The sequence below is a fragment of the Triturus cristatus genome, chromosome 9 (genome assembly GCF_964204655.1).
Source record: "Triturus cristatus chromosome 9, aTriCri1.1, whole genome shotgun sequence".
NCBI lineage: Eukaryota > Metazoa > Chordata > Amphibia > Caudata > Salamandridae > Triturus > Triturus cristatus.
In genome coordinates this window covers 615254527-615273869 of record NC_140592.1, presented here as the reverse complement: position 1 = coordinate 615273869, position 19343 = coordinate 615254527, and the positions used below count along the sequence as shown (strand labels likewise).

Genomic DNA, 19343 nt, shown 5'->3' with positions numbered 1-19343 from the left:
TGGAAGAGATACACCACATGTTGTACCAGTAACAACAAAACTAATTCTATCAATACACAAGAAACGGTTATTACATATCTTACTTACCTCTTGGACAGCAGCATCAATTTTTCAAGCCTCAAGGTGCATCTTGCTGCAATAGTGGCATATACAAAAGGAAAATCATGCAAATGCTTTTTTACAAGTCCAGTCATCAAAAGATTCCTAGAAGGAGCAAAAAGAATAGCTCCACCAAGTGCTTCTCCTGTAACAACATGGAGCTTAAATACGGTACTTTCTCAACTGATGACAAAACCCTTTGAGCCCATGCATACAGTGGATCTCAAACATATTACTCTGAAAGCAGCCTTTCTCATTGCTACAACATCATTACGAAGAGTAAGTGAACTGTAAGCATTAACAATTCAAGATCCCTGATTACAAATCCTAAAGTATAAAGTAATCTTAAAAACAAACCCATAATTCTCACCAAATGTGGTGTCTAAGTATCACTTAAATCAAAACATTCTACTGCCATTTTTCTTCAAAGACCCAAAAACAAGAGCAGAGACAAGCCTTCATACCCTGAATGTAAGAAGGACTTTACTGTATTGTTGACAGAGAACAGAAAAAATCAGGTAAACAAAGCAATTGTTTGTTGCTTACGCACATAACCACACCGGATCAGCTGTCACAAAAGCAACTATTGCAATATGGATAGTACAAACTATACAATTATGTTATGCCACTGCCAAAAAGGAACTAACATTGCAACCAACAGCTCACTCCACAAGGAAGAAAGGAGCAACGCTGGCATTTATGGCCAATGGGCCCATTGACTCCATTTGTGCAGCAGCAACATGGGCATCGCCACACACTTTTACAAAGCGTTATTGTGTGGATATACAAATGAATAAGGAAGTTCAAATTGGACAGAAGGTGCTTCAACACCTGTTTGCAAGGTCTTCCTTTCACCACAGCCCCCCAGACACGGGAGAAACCGCTACATAATCTGATGCACAGCATGTGAATCCAGAAAAGGATCCACGCTGCAAAACGAAATGGTTACTTACCAGTAGGAGTAGTTTTGCAGCTTGAAGAATTTTCTGGATTCACATGCGACCCACCCGGCCTCCTGTATAAGGAAAACAAACAAGTGGGGAAGCAAAGGACTACAACAGTATTTCAAAACCATCTCAAGGATTTCACAACATAAGGAAAACAGAAAAATGAATCTGAAGATGGCCACCACGCACGTCGACCTCCAGGAAATGCTTCTGACGTCACACAGGGGATGTACCTGGCACCAAATGGTGGTCGACAGCGACCAAAACAAGGAAAAGAAAAAAAAAAGAGACAATTCCGGAATCGAACACTAGATGGTGGAATGATGCACAGCATGTGAATCCATAATATTCTTAAAGCTGCAAAACTATTCCTACTGGTAAGTAACCATTTTGTTTTTAACACTTTACATTCAAGAGAGTTACTTATCTGAAAGAAACACGTTCGTGATAGATTCCTTACCTAAGAATTACCCTCAGGCATCAGACTTGATCCCGAAAGTTTTTGTCTGCAGTACCCCTGCGCGTTGGAAGGTGGCGTCATGTGGCTCCGCGTCCATCGTGGTCGCCGAGATGACATGGCGGCAGCTACTTAGATGCCGACCTCGCGGGCTGAAGTCAGTTCTTTCTTTTTCTGTGCCAGCAAGCGCAGATCTGGAGAGAGCGGTACCCCCAGTCACTTTTTGACTGAGTTTTTTCAAGGCTTTTTGTCTCTATTTTTTGAGTCGATCGACTCCTGGTGCAGTAGGGATGCCCGGCTTCAAGACCTGCGGGGACTTTCATCGCATGATGTCGGTGACGGACCCGCACCACATGTGTCTTTACTGCCTAGAGTGTGACCACAACCCTAAGTCGTGCTCCGACTGCCAGGCCATGGCACTGAAGACTTTGTGGCAGCGGTCCCGAAAGTTGCTAGAAGTCCGGCAGTCTGCTCGGCGCCGCTCAAGGTCCCGGTCCTGTGGGAGGTCGAGGGACCGGTCGCGGAGCCGCCACCACGGTTCATCAGGATCGAAGTCTTAGCTCTCAGGGCCAGGTAAGACTAAGCGTTCCAAGAAGACGATTAAGCACCATCCCTCTCTGACTTCCTATCACGCAATACGGCTGAGGGTGCAGGTGGTGCCTCCCACGCCGCTCCGGTGGAGCCTATGCTGTTGCCGCCGGCCTACCTGCCCTTTCCGGGTCCGTTGGCGACTCCCGCCCAGCTGCAGGAATTTCTGTCAGCCATGGCTTGCCTCTTTGGGCCGTCGGGCCCCACCGGTGCGCCTTCGGGCCCCACCGTCCCGACTGGGGGTTCTAGCCCTTTACTGCCGGAGGCTCCGGCATTGCTGTCAGCTTCGGCTCCGGAGCTGCAGGACCCCCATGGATTCGTGCCTGGATCCCGGATCAACGCTGGTTGACCTTGAGACACCTCCACCGACGTCGACCACTCCGGCACCACCTCCGACGTCGGCCGGCCCACCGGACGACGTCGCCTATTTCAGCCCCGATGTGGATACCGCGCCGGACTTGCGTCGCTCGATGCCGATTCCAACGCCGATGGTGGATTTCTATCCCTTAGTCAGTCCTCCTTATTTTCGGCCTGTTTATCAGCCTTCGGAGGAAGGGGAGAACTGGGAGGGGTCTGAGGACCCTCTCACAACACAATGTGATTTTGACCTGGACTGGGCAGAGGAGTTTGATGATGTCAATGGTCTTGATACCTCTCCTGACCTTGGCATGCTGTCTCCTCCTACCGTGGCTACGGAGGAGGGTACAAGTTATGCAGTGGTGTTGCTTAGGGCGGCCGAGGACCTCTACCTCGAGCTCCCTACAGTGGCAGTCAGGGCTAACCTGATAGAAGTGGTTAAGCCGGTGGCTACCTCTTCGGAGCCACTGCTGCCTTTTAATGATGCACTTTCGGACGTTATTTTGGGCACCTGTGGATAGGAATGTACCCTACGCCATCGCCCGACCCCGGGCGACCCCCTTTTCCTTTCCCAACACCCCACCCCGAGAGCATGGTTGTCCAAGCCTTTGTGTCCCCAAACGCATTCCCTACCGCACCAGTGGACAGAGAATCCAAGAAACTGTAGCATTTCGGTTAGAAGATTTTTTCTTCCGCCATTTCAGGGCTGCGGTCTGTGAACACCACATGCCTCTAGGGCCGTTATTCACACTCTGTGAGGGATACGGTGGTGTGTGTGCTGCCTCAATGTCCAGAGGAGGCCCGGACAGTGCTCTCTCAAGCTATTGCTGAAGGGAGGGATGCAGCTAAGTTTACTATTCGTTGTGGCCTTGACACCGCCGACTCGCTGGGCAAGGCGATTTTCACGATGGTGGTTTTTCTGGGGATGTCCAGAACAGTTTGATGGACATGCCCTTTGATGGCTATCGCCTTTTCGGCGATAAAGCAGATAGTGCATTGGAGCGCTTTAAGGATATGGGGGCAACGGCCAAGTCCTTGGGCCTTTCCGCCATGCGCCCTCCTCCGCCTTCTGCTTTTCGCTCCTTTCGTGGCCACGGAAGGGACACCCCAACACGTTTGTTTCAGAGCCACATGTCTTGCGCAGCAGCAGTCTCAGTGCGGCTGTGGACGAGGGACCCGCCGAGCCGGGTCAGGGGGCCAGCAGGCGGGTCAGTCCACCTCCACTCCAGCCACCACTGCCTCCAAACCTTCCTAGTCCAGTTTTTCAAGCCCATCAAACGCCAGTGGGCGGCAGGATTCGCCATCACCTCCCCCACTGGCACCCCATCACTTCGGACAGGTGGGTTTTACAAATAGTCCGAAGGGGCTACTCCCTCCTCTTCGAGACTACCCCTCCAGCCATGCCACCCCAGTACCACTGCATGTCGGGGGATCACTTGGCACTTCTTCAAAAGGAAGTCGCGGCCCTCTTGGCCAAGGGGGCCATCGAGTGAGTTCCTGCGCCAGAAGTAGGACGTGGTTGTTACTCCCACTACTTTCTGGTGCGAAGAAGGACAAGGGCCTGCGTCTTATCTTGCACATCATGGACGTCAATCACTTCCTCCGGAAGGAGAAGTTCAAGATGTTAACTCTGGCTCAGGTCTTGTCTGCCCTCGACCCTGGAGACTGGATGGTAGCGTTGGACCTGCAGGAAGCTTACTTTCACATCCCCGTCCTGCCGGCCCACCGGCGTTAACTGCGCTTCATGGTAGGCCACGAGCACTTTCAGTTTACCGTGCTCCCCTTTGGGCTTACCAGCGCCCCTCGGGTGTTCACGAAAGTGATGGCGGTGGTCGCAGCTCATCTGCGCAGATCAGGGGTTCAAGTCTTTGCTTATCTCGACGACTGGCTGTTGAAGGCGGGCTCGCCCCGGACAGTAGTCTCCCCTCTCAGAAGCTCCTGTTCATCGAAGCGGTTCTGGATACGACACACTTTCGGGTCTATCCTCCTGAACGGTGAGTCCAGGATATTCAGGCTCTGATTCCGATCTTTCAGCCTCTATCCTGGGTTTCAGTCAGGATGACCCTGAGGCTGCTGGGCCTCATGGCCTCCTGTATCCTGCTGATCGATCATGCCAGATGGCATATGCGCGGGCTCTGCAGTGGGACCTAAAGTTTCAGTGGGCGCAGCATCAGGGGAACCTGTCCGATTACGTCCAGATCTCGGAGGGCACTGCACAACAATTGCAGTGGTGGCTCACGAACCGACATTGGGTTAATGGCAGATCCTTCTCCCTCCCCAACCAGAGCACACAGTGGTGACGGATGCGTCCTTCCTGGGATGGGGCGGCCACATGGCAGAGGCGGAGATCAGAGGCCTCTGGTCTCCGGCGGAGTCCAGGCACCATTTCAACCTTCTGGAGCTCCAGGCGATCCGACTTGCACTGATGGCATTCCTTCCCTCTGTCATGGGGAGAGTAGTGCAGGTGTTCACAGACAACACCACCGCTATGTGGTACTGCAACAAACAGGGCAGGGTGGGGTTGTGGACCCTATGTCAGGAGGCCCTGCGACTCTGGACATGGCTGGAACATCAGGGTATTTCCCTGGTGGTTCAACACCTGCCAGGTTCACAGAACGTCAGGGCGGACGAACTCAGCCGCAGGTGCATGATGGATCACAAATGGCGTCTTCACTCTGAGGTTGCGCAAGGTCTCTTTCAACAGTGGGGAGAGCCTTGGTTAGATCTATTCGCCACCGAAGAGAACGCGCAACGTCAGCAGTTCTGCACGTTGGAATTTACAAGGTGGCACTCGCTAGGCGACGCTTTTCGCCACAAGTGGAGTTGCGGTCTGTTGTACGCTTTTCCGCCTATACCACTTCTGCCCAGAGTGCTAAAGAAAATCAGGCGCGACCGGGCCCAAGTCATTCTTGTGGCCCCAGACTGGGCTCAAAGAGTTTGATATCACGAGCTACTCAGTATGACCATCGATCCCCCGATCAGACTGCCTCTTCGGGAGGATCTTCTGTCACAGCAGCAGGGGACGGTCCTCCACCCGAACCTGTCCAGTCTCCACCTCCTTGAGTGGAGATTGAGCGACGGCAGTTGATTACTTTCGACTTGCCTCCTGAAGTCTGTGATGTCATTCTGCCAGCCAGGCGTCCCTCCACTAAGTTGGTATACGCCTGCAGGTGGAACAAGTTTGTGGCATGGTGCACAGCAAAGGCTGTTGATCCCCTTTCTGCCCCTCTTTTAGAAGTCCTTCTGTTCCTTCTATCTTTGGCCCAGCAGGGTTCTGCTCTGGGCACTATCAAGGGCTACCTTTCTGCTATTTCAGCTTCCTGATCAGCTCTCTCTTTTCAAGTCCCCTGTTGTAAATAGATTCCTCAAAGGTATTACTCATCTTTTCCCTCCTATTACCTTCGTAATGCCACAGTGGGACTTGAACCTGGTTCTGACATATTTAATGTGCGCTCCCTTTGAGACTCTTCACAATTGTCCTCTTCGTCTGCTAACTTTCTGCAAAAGGTTGTCACTGCCTTTTCCATCGGGCAGACCATCACTTTGCCCACCTTCTTTCCGCCTCCTTCCAGGGAGGAAGAGAGGCTCCACCGTCTGGAGCCAAAACATGCGCTCTCATTTTACATGAATCTCACACACAACAGTTTCGGGTGGATGTCCAGCTCTTTGTTGGCTACGTAGGCGCCAAGACAGGTCGGGCCGTACACAAGCGGATTATCTCCCGATTGGTCGTCTTGTGTATTAAAGCCTGTTATTCTCTGGCAAAAAAGTATCCTCCGGTGGGGCCGCGCGCCCATTCCACTAGGGCGACGGCTGCCACTATGGCATTGGGACGTGGTGTCCCCTTATAAGACATCTGTCCGGGAGCTACGTGGGCCTCGTTGCAACTTTTACTAAGCACTATTGCCTGGACAGCCAAGTTTGGAGAGACGACTTCTTTGGCCGGTCTGTTCTCTGGGAATTCCTGGTGTGATCTTGGTTCGCAGACCCACCACCGGGGTTGGTATTGCTGGGGTATCTATTTTAGGTTAAGTAATCTATCACTAACGTGTTTCTTTCAGATGAACAAGTTTTGCAGCGTGAATCTTTCTGGATTCACTATGCTGTGCATTATTCCGCGATCTTGTGGTTGGGTCCGGTTTCGTAGTCTTTCCTTTGTTTTTTTTTTTTTTTTGTAGCCCAGGTGGGCGTCGACGTCCACCATTTGGTGCACCTCCCGTGACGTCGTCGTGCTTCCTGCGGAAGTCCCACCTTTGGGGCGCCATCTTCAGATTCTTTTTTCCGCCGTTGGGTCTGGATCGTCATCGGGAAGCTCCAGAAGTTCACTCGGAGGAAGAAGGAAGAAAAGCGAGTTTCATCGATAGAATCAAGAGAAGACATCAGGAAAGAACAGATTTCGACAGGAACGCGAAGAAAGAAGACCAGCGAGCCTTTTTCTTCGACAACCTTGGAGAATGCACGCTCAGAGACCCTGAGCGAAATGGACAAGACGCCATTCAAGTTCTGCCCAAACTGCCACCACAAGTTCGCGCAGAAAGACCTGCATCCGGTCTGCAACCTCTGCCTACCGGTGGATCATCAGAGTATCGACTGCAACGCCTGCTCAGCCTTCGCGCCGAAGACACTCAGGGTGAGAGAGAGGCAGAGGAGAGCCAACGCCAACATGGAGGGCCAAGGAAAACCCCCGACACTCTACGCGCTGGGCCTCGACACGGACGACGAGGACAACGTCGCCGAGACAGCCGAAAACTTCACGGTCGTAGAGACCGACAAGAAAAAAGAAGACTAGGTAAGAGAATCGTCGAGCGCAAATCAAAAAACACCTCGAAAACACGAGGGTGACTCGAGAAAAACTGAGTCAAGGTCCACGAAGGGAGCCCCGGCGCCGAAAACTTCGACGTCCAAAGGGGGAACTTCGGACAAAAGGCCCAGCGGATCCTTACAAAAGGACTCCCTGGCGCAGAAAGACGCCGAAAGGCAAGGGTCATCGAAATCATCCCATGAAACGGGCCGATCGACGCAGAAAGAACGTTCGACGTCGACGCAAGTTTCGTCGAAAAGACCCGCGGTCGACGCCGAAAGCATCTCCGAAATGGAGAAAAAGAAGAGGCGGCTCGAGGCCGAAATGGAGAACATCCTTCAAAGGAAGAAGGAGTTCGACGCCAGGATGAAGGAATTCAAGATTCCAACGGTTTCATCGGCGGACGTCGTCGAAGTCGAGGATGAGTTCGACGCCGAAGGGCTGACAAGGGACCTCGAAGAGGAAGAGGAGCCCTATTATGAGGAAGAAGCCGAGGAAGAAGACCAACAATCGTTCTTCGAATCGGCGACATCTACCGGCAACGACGTCGAATGGCAAGATCTCGACACCGAAAACCCGGAGGAGGCCGTGGACACGTACCCCTCGAGGCCTTCGCCACCCGACGACATCGGGGTGTACAATATGGTGGTGAAGAGCGCAGCAATGGCCTTCGGCGTCAAGCTCGACGAGGAGAGGCCGAAAGCAGATTTTCTCGTCGAAACACTGCTCCCCATCCAGACTAGGAGCCAGTTCCTCCCCATGCTACAAAGCGTGATGAACCAGGGGAGAGAAGCCTTCAAGGAGCCTGCCACCTGTCGGTCGATCACGCCCAGGACAGAGAAAAAGTATAAACACTCCTCCCTGGACCCACCTTACATCAAGGGTAGCGTCACCGCAGACTCCATCATTGCCTCCACGGCCAGGAGAAGGGCCAACGTGCCAGCAACCTCGGGCCCACCTCCAGATAAAGAGAGCAGGAGAATCGACCTCACAGGCAGAAAGGTCGAGAGGAACGCCGCAATGCACTGGCGCATGGCGAATTCAAATGCACTCCTAAATAGACACCAGTACCAACACTGGGATGAAATGGGGGAGCTAGTAAAGCACCTCCCCGAAGAATACCGCCAGAGAGCCTCTCACCTGGTAGATGAAGGCAAGAACATCGCCAACTCCTGTATAAAGACAGCGTTGGATGGGGCAGAGACTTCAGCAAGACTCATGGCCATAGGGGTCACAGAAAGGAGGCATGCATGGCTAAGAATCTCGGGATTCAAACCGGAAGTGCAGAACAACATCCTTGGCACCCCCTTCAACGGAGAGACACTGTTCGGAGCAACGGTGGACGAAAAGCTCACCCAGCTCAAGAAGGAGAACGAGACAGCGAGGTCCATGGGGGCCCTGCAGCTGAGGGGAATGAGACGAGGAAATCCCTCGAGGAGACCCTACGGTAGGGGTGGAAGCCAACAGGGGACGTCGCACCAGGCGTTCCAACAAGGTCAGCAGGGCGAAGGTCACGGACAAAGTCAGCAGAAGCAAAGCTGGCAATATCAACCTCGGGGCCAGTCCTTTCGAGGGAGAGGGAACGGACGTGGCCAAAGGAGGAGAGGGGGCGATCAGCCCTCCTCGAAGTGACTCAGCACGCAAGAAGACGCCCACCCTCGTCAGGCCCCCAAGGGTGAGGCGCAAAAAGGTGTCATCAGGGGGAAGAGAAGATTCAAGAGCCTACGAGCATACGTCACCGGTAGGCGGAAGGCTGAGGTTCTACCTTCAGGAGTGGCGGGGCATAACCACAGACAAGTGGATACGGAACATCGTGCAGTACGGATACTGCGTAGACTTGGAGAAAAGACCTCCAAACAGAAAGCCGAAGGGAAGACAGAGATCGGCCCAAGAACTGGCAATACTCAGAGAAGAAACACGGAAACTCCTGCAAAAGGGAGCCATAGAGACAGTGCCGTTCAGGGAACGCAACAAAGGGGTCTACTCAAACTACTTCGTGGTTCCGAAGGTAGACGGAGACCTCAGACCCATACTGGACCTCCGGTACCTAAACAAGTTCGTCAAAACACAAAGGTTCAAAATGACTTCACTGCAGGAGGTACTGCCACAGATAAGAGAAGGGGACTTCATGGTCACCGTGGACCTCAAAGATGCCTACCTTCACATCCCAATAAACAGAAGGCACAAGGGCCTTCTAAGATTCAACATCGAACAGGAACACTACCAGTTCACAACCCTGGCCTTCGGATTAAAATCAGCGCCAAGGGTCTTTACAAAATGCCTGTCGGCGGTAGCGGCACACCTACGAAAGCAGGGAATACACGTATACCCCTACTTGGACGACTGGCTGGTCAAGGCAAACTCACGCGAGAAGTGCGAGAGGCACGCAAAACGCGTAACAGACACCCTCACAAATCTGGGGTTTTCCATCCACTGGGGAAAATCGTCGCTGGAACCGGAGCAGGTAAAGATTTTCCTGGGGGCAAAGATCAACTCCCTACACAATACGGTAGTGCCCAGCGACAGGAGGACAGATGCTCTACTGAAGGAGACGCAGCTCTACCAGAAGGGGCGAGCTCTGACAGTGAGGGCGGTGAGCAAGATGATGGGAATGATGGCGTCCTGTATCCAGCTGGTGCCGAATGTACGCCTGCACATGAGACCACTCCAGGAATGGCTGCAACAGCAATGGTCACAAGCAAACGGGAGTTGGGAGGATCTAGTGGTTGTTACGCACGCAGTGCAGGAGGAGATAACTTGGTGGAACAGAGACAACATAACAACGGGGAGAAGCCTGACACCACCAAGCCCAACAGTGACCATTACCACGGACGCATCACAGAAGGGATGGGGAGCGCACATGGACAACCTCAGGGTGAGGGGTCTATGGGCTCCAGCGGACGCGGTCCGCCACATCAACTACCTCGAGTTGAAAACGATACTGCTAGCCCTGAAGGCATTCCAGAAACACCTGTTCGGCAAGAGAGTGTTGATACAGACAGACAACATCACGGCGATGTTCTACATCAACAAACAAGGGGGGACACAGTCGTTCCCCCTCTCATCCCTAGCTCAGGAGATTTGGAGATGGGCCATACCTCTCAAGATAGATCTACTGGCAATTCACCTGCCAGGAAAGGACAATGTGGAGGCAGACTGGCTGAGCAGGCAGACCTCAGCATCGCACGAGTGGGAGCTCAATGGCCAGGAAACGGAGAAAATCTTCCAGAAATGGGGGACTCCCACAATAGACCTGTTTGCAACACGCCACAATGCAAAATGCCGAAGCTTCGCGTCCAGGCAACCAGATCAGCAATCCAGGGGAAATGCCCTATGGATAAGCTGGTGGAAGACATTTGCCTACGCCTTTCCACCGATACCCCTGTTGCACAGAGTGCTAGAGAAGTGCAGAACCAGCAACATGACTCTGATCCTGGTGGCTCCACAGTGGGCGAGGCAGACATGGTTCTCACAGATTCAAGAAATGGCGCAAGGCAATCCGTACAGGTTCGAGAGGAGAAAGGACCTGCTCTCAATGCAAAACGGAGAGGTCCTGCACCCAGAGCCAGAGAGCCTCAACCTGGCAGCATGGCTCCTGAAGACCTAGAGTTCGCACACCTAAAGTTGCCTCAGAGCACCATGCGAGTGCTACGGGAGGCAAGGAAACCTACTACAAGAAAGTGCTACAGCGCAAAGTGGAAGAGATTCACGGTGTGGTGCAGGAAAAAGGGACTGCAAAACAGGATGACAAGAGACTCAACTGTGCTGAGGTACCTCACACACCTTCTAAAGAGTAACCTCTGCTCGAGCTCCCTAAGGGTACACCTAGCAGCGATCGTTGCCTACACCAGAGGTGAGAAAGGTGGAAGTTTCTTCACCTCGCAGGTGGTGAAGAGATTCATGGAGGGAGCCAAAAGAATGGCACCCCCGAAAAGGTTGCCGCCGCCGGCATGGAATTTAAACGTGGTTCTGACGGAGCTCATGAAGGCGCCGTTTGAACCCATTCACAAAGCCACTCTACAAATGTTGACGATGAAAACTGCCTTTCTAGTGGCCATTACCTCACTACGCAGGGTGAGCGAGCTTCAAGCACTAACGCTACAGGAGCCCTACATTCAAATTCACAAAGACAGGGTGGTCCTCAGGACGGACCCCCACTTCATGCCCAAGGTAGTGTCGGCGTTCCACATGAACCAGACTATCCAGATACCGAGTTTCTTCCAGAACCCGACTACAAACGCAGAGAAGGCCCTGCACACCCTCGACGCCAGAAGAGCGGTGATGCACTACATTGAAAGAACCAAGGAACTCAGGAAGTCGAAGCAGCTGTTTGTGTCCTTTGCTACCAGCTTCATGGGTAGACCAGTGACCAAGGGCACCATCGCTAGGTGGATTGCCCTCACTATTCAATTCTGTCACAAACAGGCTGGACAGGAGCTAACGGAGGGGGCCCAAGCCCACTCCACAAGGAAGAAGGGGGCCACAGTTGCCTTCCTGGCAAACACGCCCATCCAAGACATTTGTCTCGCAGCAACTTGGGCATCTGTGCACACGTTCACGAAGCACTACTGCGTGGACATTCAAATGAATAAGGAAGCACAGGTCGGACAGAAGGTGCTACAACACATTTTCAACGACCAGCGATCATCTTCCACCCAGCCACCACAGAAATAGGAAAACCGCTACAAAATCTATGCACAGCATAGTGAATCCAGAAAGATTCACGCTGCAAAACGAAAAGTTTCTTACCTGTCGGTGTAGTTTTGCAGCTTGAAGATCTTTCTGGATTCACTAGCGAACCCACCCACCTCCGCCAGGAAGATGAGGCTGGAGGAAGAGGGGGTGAAATGGATAGGATCAAAAAAGTGGAAACGTACAGAGAAATGGACAAAAGGATTAATCAATCGCCTAGGGTTAAAAAAAAAAAAAAAAAAAAAAAAGGAAAAAACAGGGAAAAAAGAACCCGAAGATGGCGCCCCAAAGGTGGGACTTCCGCAGGAAGCACGACGACGTCACGGGAGGTGCACCAAATGGTGGACGTCGACGCCCACCTGGGCTACAAAAAAAAAAAAAAAAACAAAGGAAAGACTACGAATCCGGACCCAACCACAAGATCGCGGAATAATGCACAGCATAGTGAATCCAGAAAGATCTTCAAGCTGCAAAACTACACCGACAGGTAAGAAACTTTTCGTTACTTACCGTCGGTAACGATATATCTATAAGAAACATTAGTTAGTGATAGATTCCTTACCGCCCCACCCATCCTCCCCGTTCTTCGAACTGATTTCTAGGGTTAAGGTCATCTCTTTTAGGGTCCTAGTTTCAATGCACCAGTGGTAAATATCTTGCATGACTCTGCGTTCCTGGCGCTGAAAGTCATGTACAGAACTGACTTCAGCATCTAAGTAGCTGCCGCGACGTCATCTTGATGACCACAACGCCAACGAAGGGGAGAGGATGTGGTCCGTCGGCTAGACTGCCGACTTTGGCGCTGGAACCAGGGTTCAAGCCTCGGGGTCGCGTCCACATCCTGTGATTCTGGGCAAATCACTTAATCTCCCCGTGCCTGAATGTGTAATGTAGATACGGTGCTCATGTGCATCGCTCCAATACCTTCGGGTCGAGTTCGGGCTATATAAAAGATGCAAAAAAAAAACCACCAAAAAAAACGAAGGACGCGGAGCCGCACAACGCCACCTTCCGATGCATAGGGGTACTGCTGACAAAAGCTTTCCGGATCCAGTCTGACGCCTGGGGGTAATTCTAAGGAAAGGAATCTGTCACTAACTAATGTTTCTTACAGATATATCGTTACCGAAGGGAAGTAACTTGTTCTTTAGTGTCAGCAGCGCACCACTATAATGTCCTGCAGGTGTTGGTCTTGCATGGGTAGAGATGGAGGTAAAACCATGCATATGGATATCAGTTCTGGCCCAGGTTTCTGGCAGACAAATAAGTTGATATTTAGAGGTAATTGATACCCCCTTTCTGTCAGACAGTATGCCAATAATGCCTTCAACATTCCAAAAAGCTACATTCAAATCAGGAGGTAAAGTGCCATTATCCGCAGGTTCACTGCAGCCAACTGTCTTAATAATTAATTGATCATAAAGATCCTGCTCGTTTGGAGGTGGATCAAAAAAAAATAAGGAAATACCAGAATGCTCTTGATGTTTTCATTACAGAGGGGGTAAAATTCATCTTGGTAGGAGTACGTACAGCCAGGGTGGAAAAGCCCCTTTTTAAACCCCCTTTACCCCTACCTGCCTGCACTAACTGCGCTGCATATGTACTTGGATTACCTCTCATCATTCAGTCTCCTCTTCCAGGGAGTCAAAGCGATTTTAGGTAGGGATAGCAAAGGTATCAATATCAGATGTATGGGCTGCAGAACTCAATCCAGGTCAGTAAAAATTGCCCAACGGAACCGGATTGATACCTTGGACCAAGCCACAATAGTTCTCATAATGATCTAAAATAGACCCCACCAACTTCGGGTTGTGAAGATTTATCACCATACAATCACCAGTGTCAGAATTAAGGGAATTACCCAGCCAGAAAAACCCTCGTACTCCTAATATGCCGTTTGACAGAACATGACAGTTGATGTTTTTTAAAGTTTTCACAAACCAGTAGGTTACCTTATTTTTTTAACTGATGTTCAGATTCCACAAAGAGGGATGCCAGTGGCAGGACATTTTTTAACACAATAGCATATGGTGTGTATTGTGGAGGGAGCTGCAGGGTCTGCAGATTACCATATCCATTGACGATGGACATTCCAGGTTTTGGGTTGGTTGCACTTCGAGAAGTCCCAGGTGAAGAAATTGGTTTGCCTCCGTGTCGAAACAGAGGACTCGTGCAGGGGAATGCCAGAGAGGCAAAAGGAGCATCAACTTTGGGTTGAAGGCACACTCGATTAGTATTACCGTCCATCACTAGCACAATTGATGACACATGGCCTGGGGTATTAGTAGACCCCTCTAACCATTTCACATTTTATGGTAGTCTAGTTTTGACTTGGAGTATAAGTTCTTTCAGGGACTCACCAGTAGTGCCATCACTAAGGGTGGCAATACTTTCTAAAGAGCGACTTCCAAACCATGCACCTCCCCTCCATCATTCACTGAAATTGTCTGTAGCACTGATCCAGGTCCAGCTACTGATTTCTTTTGCTTTAAGCCATCTTCTCCATAGTAACGGGACATGCAACCTCAGTACTTATGTTCCCTTTACCCTTCAAGGTGTGTATCGCCCTAGTTCCTGCTTTCTTTCTTTTACTCAGGGCAGGGGGGGGGCTATATCACCTGCCACTGAATTCAAGCTATCCTGGTTGATGAGGGGTGAAGCCCCGAAACCGGTCCTAGGATGCTTGTTACTGGTCCAGGGAGGACCTGGCTTGGCAGTCCGGGCTGAACTGTTCCCATGAGGCACAGGGTCAAGGCTGATTTGCATATGGCCAGGTCTAAACTGGGGTGGCATGGTGAGCTAAAGAATGATGGATTTAACCCAGATCTCTTCATTGGGGTGAATGTTTTGATATGTTTTTGCATTCAGTCTATCAGTTGTGTCTCTCTTGCTTTGTGAGTTATTTCCAACAGGGATTGCAAGGAAAGGTTCGGGGATTACAGACTATATTGTTATTTTAGAGTCATCCACATGGACGCAATTATTAGTGACATGGGTAAAGCCTCCTGATACCCCTGGTCCTCCATGAGAGTTGGCTGATGGCTCAGTTTGCTTTGGCTTGTTAGATGAGAGTAAGGGTATGGATTTTTTTGTAGCGCTGAGCCTTTCTTCAGCTTGAGCTATTTCAGAATTAACTGCAGTCATAGCAGTAGACAAATAATCAGTTAAAACAGTTCAATCCTGCTTCTCCTTATTAATGGTGACAGTTGCTCTGACCTTTCTCTTTCCAATAGCTCGTAAAGTACTTTGGGCACCACACTCTTGCATGTAGTTGTGTTTAATGACATTGTTTTTTATTCTAGCTCCTACTTGCAAGGGTTTGGGCATTCAACTTGGCAGGACTGTTCCCTGGTTTGCAGTTACCTTTAAAACAATCTCCCAGAATGCTGCTGTTGGCATCCTGTTCTGGGATGTCGTGCCACTTCGTAACAGGAGGCTGTTTTTGGATTCCTTTTGTAGACCTAGATTTATATGCCCTGTTTATAATTTTTACTTGTGGTGTACTTCTGTATTTCTAGGGTTCCCCAATGCTGCCTTTTCTTTTGATGTGGTGTCAAGGTGGTAACCACTTATGCTGTAGTGCAGTTCCAATGTCTGTGGTAGTGTTATTTATTCCATGCAACATTTTAGTAGTTTTGTTTGTTAATATGCAAGTGTTAGCTTTTTGATTCAGTCCTCTAAATTGAGGTGGTTAAAGTGTGTTTCTGATGTGGTGAGGATGTTAGATCATTTCAGTATTTGAACTAGTGCTAGCAAAACTCATGCTTCTTAGTTTGTCTGCCTTTCCTTTTGCAGAGTCCCGAAGAGTGAAACTACAGGGAATGTTAGCAGACTTCAGAGATGTGGATGGGATTGCTCCTAAGTCTCCCATTCCTTCGGCCAGTTCAAGTCAGCCTCGCACCCATGACGGTAACACAACGTTTTCTGCAAATTTTCCTGCTTATAAGCAATTATGAATGAATAAACTTGACTACTGGGCATCAAAAGGATATACTGCTGCTCATGACATTAAATATATGTTCATTTGTTCCGTTTAATGTGTCCTAGTTATCCATATTTTGCCTTCTACTTTTTCTGTCATTGTTCTGTTTTGATCTTTAAAATAAATCTCCCAGGGTAACAGCAAACCTCCAGGACGGTTTGTATGTACTTCCATCCCTGAAGCAAATCCTAGAATGAGGTGGAGCTTAAAAATAAGAAAAGCTTGAGTGTTCCATTGATAGTTGACTCCATCTTCCTACTTGCTCCAATGTCGGATTTCTGTGTTTCTACAGAGAAATAATATGAGATTACCTACCTACAATAGCTACACAAACAGTAAAGAGTTGGCAATTTAAAAAGATTTATAGAGTGAAACAAACAAAAGTATAGAAGCAGTTATATCTGAATAATAAAACAAAGGCCTTCCTACCATTAGCATCCACATATGGCTTCAGATAAACACTTTTTTAGTTATGATGCAGAGAACTTGACTACCAATTCTTTAATAGTGCACATGCACTAGTGTTCAAATCCATTGGCATTAGTGGACATCCACAAAGAATCTTTGCTGAGTAAATTCTGACCAGATCTACCTTCGATATGTAGTTAAGCGTACCACTGAAGTTGAAATAGAGTACATCATCAAAATGATTAAGAGGGGCTTACAGATGATTTCCTATTTGTAGAACAGCTTATTAGACCTGTCTTTTAAGAGTGTACAAGGGGTCATGCCTCCTGCTGTTGGAAAGACAGCAAGATATTAGTCTCAAAAGATGGAAATTCCTCTCGCTAGGAATGGCCATGGCCTAAATAATTTAAGCAATCGAAGTACTGGTATGTCTTCCTAGCAGAGAGGCTGAGATCAGTGTTTTAAGATTTTCATATATAAAAACTGAACTATGGCCACATTCTATATGAACCAGAGCAGACACCTTAGAAATTATTATTCTTCCAGCTACTCCCAATCCTTCCACTCATCTCCTTTTCTTTCCAACCCTGCCCTTCCAAGGAGCCCACTTTAGTCCCGCCAAGCTGCCCTTAAACTGCCCACTTGTGTCCCCCACCCCCAAATTGCCAACTCTGGTCCCCTTCCCAAGCTGTTCCTTTCATCCTCCAGTCCTCCTTGTCTTGTACCAGACATCCTCTCACTCATGCTCGACTCCCCCAAATCCTCCCCAACTTGGCCTCCCCATCTCCCTATTCATTCCCCCATTCAAAGCTTTCGCTCACTTTCGGTGGTAAGCTGCACCCTCTTGCCCCATCTTATGATTTGTTATTTACAATTTTATGCCACACATTATGGCTGGTGCCTATATTGTGTTCTTTGAGTTGTGAGTACATTAATTTGATGTTTAAACGTTATTGTGGTTTGACTTGGCAATTGCTTATGGCATTTATAGCTACTCAACCCCTATTTGCACCAAGTCAGCATTAATTGCTTCAGATGTCTGCTAATAAAACTGTTTTTCACTATCCAGTGGCCAGTAGTTGGAAGGCAAGTCTAGGTCAGTAGTGTGGGCAGTATGGGCTGCACCAGTAAATATATTCTCAAAATCTGATGTTGCACAAAATGCTCAAACTTGACTTGAACCCACTACCAAGAAGTCAAATTTAAAAGAAACAATTTTCTCTTCCAATAACTATGATAATATCCTGGAGCACACTTTAAGTTCGAGGCATATGAGCTGCAGATTACACACTGTGCATAGATCGCCATCTGGTGTTGGGCCCAGATGTTTGCACTTGTTTTTGTCTCGGAAAGTCTTTGGAATTCACGAGGTATGTGACCCCTCCTTTGGATCATAGTGCGCATGGGCATCGGCTCCATCCTCAGATTGTTTTTTTCCGCCATCGGGCTCGAATGTGTTCTCGCGTTCCAGTTCGGAACCGTTAACGGTTTTCTCTTTCGACGCGCAATCCTTCCCATCTCGACGGTATTGTTTTTGATCGTGTTTCCAGCCACACGTGACCCTTCAACTTCGAAGTCTTAGATTCCGGTCGTCGATAAAGGCCTTCGGGCCTACCCAGGCTTCATCTCCGGCTCATGGAAAGGACGCCATTTAAAAAGTGTCCTCGATGTGGGTCGAAATTTCCCCACACCGACCTACATGAGGTGTGCAACCTCTGCCTCTCACCGGAGCACGAGGCCAGAAACTGTCCAGCTTGTGCCTCCTTCCGCTCCAAAAAGACCATCTGGGACCGACGATCTTGAAGAACAATGTCGCGCTCATCATCTTCGATCCCCGACGACATCTTTCAAGATGTTCCGGAGCAGGGTCGAGTCGAGGAAGCCATCATCAGCGCCTCCGAAGCACATGATTCCGACGTCGAAGACATCACTCCAGCTCCAGGGCCGTGAGTACAGACATCGACCCCGACCCACCCACCCCCTCGACACCGTCAAAAAAGGCTTTGGTACCACCTCCGGGCCCAGGTGCACGCCGAGACACTGCTTCCCATGCCCCGCCTTCGGGCCCGGTAAAGAAGCCTAGTAAGCCGTTAAGCGACTCGGGCTCGAGTCAGCCTACCCTCGGTACCGAAAAGCAACATCCGGCACCGAAGAAAAAGGCGTCATCGACCTCATCCACGCCGACCGCTGCTCCCACATTGAAGCAGTCGGCGTCGAAGGCTAGCACCAGTTCCTCGGCACTGACAACACCCTCGGAGCCGACTAAAAAACGCCCTCCGAAAGGCCCTGATACTTCCAAGCCGAAGACCTCGGAACCGAAAAAAAGACACTTCAAAACTACACGGTTCCAAGCCTAGAATCGCTACCGAGTCGACGCCCAAAAAACTTTCGGCACCGAAGCCCTCCGCTCCGAAGGATCTGTCTCCCACAGATGAACTGTTCCGACCAGATCCTACCCAAAAGACTCTAATAAAGGATCCTAAGACTGGTCTTTTAATGCTCAGCATCAAGAAAAGACCACTAGACATGCCTGCGCCCGCACCGCCACCAAAGAAGAGAGACTTTGCTACCTCTCCATTAAGGATTCCTTCTCTTCTTCCTCCTCCTCCTCCTCCCCCTCCTCCTCCCCCCCCCCCTCCCCTCCCCCACCTCCCCCACCACACCACTCTCCCACACCATCACCTACCCCAATAGATGATGATGATGATAACACCTCAGATGATGCAGGGGGAGGTGTGGACGATCAACCCCTTGGGGACCCTACTCCTACTGGCTCCCCTGACCCCTGGGATGATTACAGTGTCCCAGATGTCCCTTACACCCCACAAGATGATATTTATCCCTCCAGACCTTCCCCCCCAGAGGACAATATCGGATTCAACCAGCTCCTTCAAAGAGCTGCCCAATACCACGGGGTGGCCCTGCATACAGACCCAGTAGAGGAGGATTTTCTTATGGATATTTTTGATACCACACAAAGGTCCACCTCAACATTGCCCATGCTTAAAGGGG

General features: G+C 50.0%; 1 protein-coding gene across 2 annotated transcripts in view; it reads left to right on the top strand.

Annotated features, from left to right (window-relative positions):
• Positions 1-19343, top strand: part of STRN4 (striatin 4) — a 276698-nt gene that overhangs the window by 171830 nt on the left and 85525 nt on the right. For both annotated transcript variants that reach the window (XM_085625652.1, XM_085625651.1), the window contains exon 8: positions 15737-15850. In XM_085625652.1, coding sequence (XP_085481778.1) covers positions 15737-15850 — 114 coding nt within the window. The remainder of the gene's footprint in view (positions 1-15736; positions 15851-19343) is intronic.